Source organism: Budorcas taxicolor, chromosome 17 (assembly GCF_023091745.1).
Source record: "Budorcas taxicolor isolate Tak-1 chromosome 17, Takin1.1, whole genome shotgun sequence".
Lineage (NCBI taxonomy): Eukaryota > Metazoa > Chordata > Mammalia > Artiodactyla > Bovidae > Budorcas > Budorcas taxicolor.
Window position 1 is genome coordinate 64,518,791 of NC_068926.1, and position 6,195 is coordinate 64,524,985.

The 6,195-nt window shown below is 58.9% G+C and overlaps 1 protein-coding gene across 1 annotated transcript; it reads left to right on the top strand.

The window, feature by feature from the left end:
* Positions 1 to 238: 238 nt before the first annotated feature.
* TMEM119 (transmembrane protein 119) lies at positions 239 to 5,351 on the top strand. Its single transcript, XM_052655083.1, is given in 3 exon segments — positions 239 to 300; positions 4,466 to 5,155; positions 5,157 to 5,351. Coding segments are annotated over 2 exon segments (873 nt in total). The 5' UTR covers positions 239 to 300; positions 4,466 to 4,477.
* The last annotated feature ends 844 nt before the right edge of the window (positions 5,352 to 6,195 follow it).

Below are 6,195 nucleotides of genomic sequence, written 5' to 3' on the forward strand. Positions count from 1 at the left end.
CTGGTGTCCTGGGCTGTGGAGGGGGCACCCGTGGAGGAAAGGGTGTCCGCGAGTGTGAGCGGGGAGGGGGACTGTGTGTGGCCGGGCTTGGCCCCGCCCCTCCTCTTGTCCCCACCCCAAACCCACTTAATGAAATCAAGCTGGACAGGGGGAGGGAGTGAGGGAGGGAGGGAGGGAAGGAGGAGGCGGGGAGGGCCAGGGAGGGCGGGTGGCAGCCCAGAGCCGCGGCCACCGGGCACCGCCACGGACTCTGACTCGCTCTGCTCCACCTGGCGGGACACCCTGTGTGCAGAGGAACCGGTGAGTCCTGGGGCCCCCGCCTCTCTCGGGGAGCCCGGGCTGTCTTGGAGTTTAGGGGGCCGGCGTGAGTGCTTTCGGGGGCTTCTCTAAGTATGTGTGAGCCTTGAGTGTGTGTCGGATGCTGTGTACGTGTGACCTGTGTTAACAGGACGGGTGGCCAGCTGTGTGTGCACTGGGACGATGCGTCCTGAGCGCAGTGCTGTGGCGTGTGTGTGCAGTTGGGGCCTTGCTGTAGGGGGTGTGCTGGAAAGTGGGCGCCGGGGTGGGTGTTCCCGGGGTCCGCAGGAGGGTGGTGTGTACGGGGTGGTCCCATCTGTGGGGATCCCCAGCGGGTCAGGCGGTACATTGTGCAAGTGTAGCGTGCATCCGTGTGTGTTCTCTGTGTGTCTGGGCTGGGGTCCGTGTAGCCATCCGGGGTGTCGGGACTCTGTGCATCTGTCTTTGGTGCCTGTGTTGTGTGTCTGTACTGTGTGTATGTGCGTGGGTTTCAAGACTTCAGGGAAAGACTCCCGTCCTTCCCCAGGCCTCCCCTCCAAGGGGCCCAGGGCCCTGTCCTTGGCTGCCCTGGAGCAGGGGCTTCAGAGCTTCAGCCAGAACCCCTCCCCCCAAGGCCACTAATTGAAGCCAGGTTTCTGTGGGCTCCCCTCCCCCTCTGGCCACCAGTCCCTGAATGGGGGCGGGGCAGTCCCTGGCCCCTCAGCCTCAGGTCTTGGCAGGGTACCCTTAGCCTTAGGGATGGATTTGAAGTATCTGCCTATTCCTGACCTCAAGTGGGGGCATCACATTTGAAAACAATGAACTGTGAGTGAGATGGGCTCTGGAGAGGGGCCCTGCTCCCAGCCTGGAGTCCTGGATAATCACGTGGTACTACTAATTGACATCTCCACCGCTATTTCTTGTCCTAACAGTAGTCCAGGAAGGTGACCTTCTCCCCATCGTAAAGATATGGAAACTGAGGCTCAGAGAGGTGCCATGCCTGACCTCAGGACACACAGCTGGGAAATGACCTCCATCCGGGTGTTCAGAGCCGCCTCTCCAGTCCGGCTCCGTTCTGACCGACTGTGTGACCCTGGGCAGGCCTTTCCCAGTGTCGGGCCTGGGTTTTCCTCTTGGATGAAATGAGAGGGGTTGGCCTGACCCCACCTCCTCGTGGCCCGTGAATTTCTGCGTCCTGGAAAAAAAAATGAGGAGCAGGGAGGAGCTGAGGGCAGCTGATGGGCAGGACAATCATGTCAGAGCAGCCCAGGTCAGCGCACCCATTCTACAGACTGGAAACTGAGGCCCAGAGAGGTCAGGGGGCTTGTCCAGCAGGGTCACACAGCCATCTCCTGTGAAGCCCCGCCGGCTCCCCGCACTCAGCCTACATGTTTCCCAGGGAGCCCCGGTGAGAGGGGCGTATGAATGGACTCAGAGAGTCAGGGTCTCAGTCTTTAAGAGCCAGAAGTAGTTTGCGTGGCCTCTTTCCTTATCCTCTGCCCCAGCCCCCAAGGCTCTTGGGGAAAGGAACACTTTTACTCTGTCTGACTCATTGCTGTGCGTGTGTGTATGTGTGAGTGCGTGCGTGTGTGTGTCTGGTCCCAGATTCCTCGTTGGCTACAGCTTGGGGAGATTTCACTCAATGAGGTATTAATACAAATTTGGTCTTTCCTGGACGATGGGGGGAAAGAGTGAGCACATTTACATGTCAGGCAAGGATAATCATCATTTGTCCACGGGCGGGGTGGCAGAGTGCCCGCTGGTCTTGGATCTCTGCTGGGGTAGAAATTCGGCTGCTTCTGAATTCCATCTCCTCCCGCCCCCGCCCCCACCCCCTCCGTACCAGGCGTTTTCTGAACTTGTGGTCTCATCTGATCCTAACAGCTCCAAGAGGCAGGCCCTGTGCTCACCTCCTTGCCCTGCCCCCAGTTTACAGATGGGGAAAGGGAGGCCCAGAGGAGCCGGGCAGCAGAGCCAGACTCAGATGGAACCAGGATCCTAATCCCGGCCTAACTGGCCTTCTCAGTCCGGTGCCTGCAGAGCTTCAGGGCGAACCTTGACGGCCGCCGCTGCAGGGAAGACCCTGGTCTTCAGGCCCCACCCGGCTAGCAGTTTACAGCGAGAAGTTTCAGCTGCCATCATGAGAGGTCATTCCAGGGCTTACTCGAGGCAGCAGGCAGGGAGTTGACTGGTGAGGGAGGGGCAAATCCGCCAAAGATCAAGGCTGTCTGTAGGAACCTAGGCTAACAAGTACCAGGGGAAGGCTCCTGAAGTTCATGGAACTGCTCAAATCCTGGTCCCAGCTGACAAGTCAACCAGGGAGTGTGAGCCCATTCCTGGGTCAGCCGGGGGCACATCGGAGTGTGAGTGTGTGTGTGTGAGTGAGTGTATGTGTGGATTCTCAGAATCACAAAGAAGGAAGGTTCAAATCCCAGCTCTAACACTTAGCATCTGTGTGTCCTCGGGCAGGTCACTGTCTGTCTCTGGACTCCAATTTCTCATTTGAGAAATTCAGACAATACTAGTGTTCTGGGTTTCTTTGGAATTGCACCCACAAAAGGGGCTCAGATGAGCAACCTTTGGTAAACGTACATGGTGACCTACTCATTTAAAATGAATCTCTTGACTTCCCTGATGGTCCAGTGGTTAAGACTCTTGCTTCCAATGCGAGTTTGATCCTTGATCAGGGAAATAGGATTCCACATGCCATGGAGCCCCCCCGCCCCAACAATTTTTTTAAAAGAGCCTCTGGGTGAGTGTTGCCTTGTCTGATATCCTGGGAATTTCTTTTGTATTTTGCGATCTGAGCCAGTCTGTCTACATTCATGTCATATTGGGAAGCACCAGGTCACTTGGAACAAGCCAGTCAATGGCCCCATGTCATTCCTACATCACCTCCTGAATCCCCAAGTCACCACGAGCTGGTACCATCACCTGCTTTGCAGAGCGGGGCCTGAGACCTGGGCTCTCATGGGTACCTGCTGCAAGATGTTGGGCACTTGACTCCTTCAGCCCAGGAACTCGCTGTGTGGCCTGAGGCCTGCCCCTTGCCTTCTCTCGGCTTCTGTCTCTCTCAACTGCATCCCCGAGAGGGGGTGCCACAGTCAGGGGCGTGTGAGGCTTTCCCATCCTGGCACATGCAGCCTCATCCAGCATCACGGTCCTGGGCCCTCTGCTGGGCCAGGCAGGGACTCTCAGGGGGCGGCCTGGGGGGCATAAAAGGGGTCCCTGGGTTGTCTGAGAGGCCAGGCCAACTCACACCAGCTGGAGAGTTAATGCTTTAGAAGCCAGGCTCCTCCGTAAAGCTGGGCCATAAGGAATTTATTAGTCATCCGGGCTGTCTGGGCCAGGGAGGGTCTGGGGGTTCATGTCGGGAGCAGCCTTCCCGTGGGGGAGGGAGGTGCGGAGTTCATCTGGATCCCATTTGGTGGCGGCCACAGGACTCCAGCTCCAGCTTTGTTTCAGGCACAAGGGTTTCCCCGGGGGACTTTGAGGTGGCGGTTAGCCGTGGGGCACATGCTCACTCAGGCCCCTGCTGAGCTCAGAATCTGGATGCTTCAAAACTTATGAATCTTTTGGTGACAGGACAGCAGATAGGCCAGGGGCAGTGGGGAGGGCTTCCTGGAGGAGGGGGTCAGCTTGCTCAGTTACTCACTGAGCCCTCCCTTGGTGCCTGCATCCAAACTCCAGCTCTTCCTTAGCAAGTTTTTGAATCCCTCTGAGCCTCAACTTCCTCACCTGAAAAAATGGGGAGAATGTAGTACTACCGCCAGCAGGCGGTTCCCAGGAGTCAAGAGAAATTTCATCTAAGAAAGATAAAATAGGGCCTGGCACATGGCAAGCGATGAAAGAGTAAGTTCTTCTTATTCGTTGAGCCAAGTCCATCAAGATGCATTTATTGGGTGCTTACTGTGGGGTCCAGGACCCAGATACAATGCAAAACCCTGAAGTTGCCAAGACGAGTAAGATTCAGCCTGTGCCCTCTAGAAGCTCAGATTGAGGTGAGTCGTTGGGGGCGGGGGAGAACCGACGTGAACCCCGGGATGGGGTCCATTGCACAGTGGGGAGGCTCAGGCCCGGGAGGGGAAGCGATTTGCTAGAAGAGGTTCTGTGACCCCTGCACCTCCTCGGGGTCCCCTGAGGCCCCGGGGTCCCACCCTGACGTCTCTCCGGCCTCCCTTCCGCACAGGTTCCCGGCAACATGGTTTCCGCAGCGGCGCGCAGCCTCGCCATGTCTCTGCTGCTGCTGCTGCTGCTGCGGGTCCTGCCCACGGCGTCCCACTCCATGTCCCTGCAGGCTGGCTTCCTGGAGGACACGGGGGGCAGCGGGGAGGCCGAGGGCTCGTCGGCCTCCTCCCCGAGCCTTCCGCCGCCCCAGACCCCGGCCCTCAGCCCCACGTCGGTGGGGCCCGAGCCCACGCCCCTGGCGGGCCCGAAGCCCCCCACCAACTTCCTGGACGGCATCGTGGATTTCTTCCGCCAGTACGTGATGCTCATCGCCGTGGTGGGCTCCCTGGTCTTCCTGCTGATGTTCATCGTCTGTGCGGCTCTCATCACCCGCCAGAAGCACAAGGCCTCTGCCTACTACCCCTCGTCCTTCCCCAAGAAGAAGTACGTAGACCAGAGCGACTGCGCGGGGGGCCCCCGGGCCTTCAGCGAGGTCCCCGACCGGGCTCCCGACGGCCGGCCCGAGGAGACCCTGGATTCCTCCCAGCAGCTCCAGGCTCACATCCTCGCCGCCACCCAGAACCTCAAGTCTCCCTCCAGGGCCGCCCCAAGCAGTGGAGACCTAGCCAGGGCACTAGAGGTTGTTAGGTCAGAGGACGAGGAGAAAGGCCCCCGGGAGGCGGACCTGGAAGTCCAGGGACGTGCGCTTCCGGGGGGAGAAACCCGAGGTGCCTCCTCTGCCAGAGGAGCCCTGCTCAATGGAGGTGGACGCAGCTGCAGGTGCGGCGGCAGCCACTGAAGGTCAAGGAGAGCCAGACGTGGCTCCCTCACTCACCCAGGAAGCCGGGGGCCCAGCTGGTCCCCCCGAAAACCCCTGTGCTTGCGGCAATGTCCCCCCCAGCATCTAACTGCCCCCTCTCAAACTGCGGGCCCTGACTGTTGGACCCCTAGCGGTCACCTCCTTGGGCATAGAAAGGCCCTTGGTCCCTACCGCGCTCTGACCACCCTGCTTCCCCCGCCACTCCCCGCCGCAGATCCCAGCGTGTCTGACCCTACCACAATGGGCGGAGATGCTGGTCTCTGTCCCACCTCAGGAATCTCACCGACTTCCAGAACATCTTTCTTCGCAGCCCCAAGGGGCTCATCCGAAAGGCAGAGCTCCTCTGGGGGCTGGCGCTGGGAGGCGGGTGTCCCAGTCACAGACACATCCACTGAGAAACAGAAGTCTCAGGTCCCTTGTGACAGTCCCTTGTGACGCCGCTGCTTTCCATCAAGGCAGGAAAGAGAAACGGAATAACTAGACATTTTGGAAGAGGTTGAATGAATGGGGAGACGCACAGGGGCCTGGAGGTACCACAGAAGATCCATCAGGAGGTTTCTGTGAGGGCCCCTGCACTCAGCGCGAGCATTTCCCAAACTGGCTTCCCTGGAAGAAGGACTTTGAGGGCCAAGGAACGAGTCGACAAAACATTGCTTCTCTGCTCTGCGCACCGCCTCTCCCCCAACCCGCCCAACTGAAGTCCTCCAAGGCTCTGACAAGTCCTGCAGTAAAGGCGCCCATGGAATCCGGTTTCCCTTAGCCTTTCCCAAACTGCTTTTGACTGTGGAGTACTTTTGTTTCTGTTTTACAGCTACACAGTAAAATCCTGCAGAGAACACTCTGGAAGTTACTGCTCTAAATGTTCCACGGGGTGCCCCCTCTCCAGTTTCCAGATGGTCCAGGGTGAGGGTGGTAGGGTTTGGGGTCTCAGC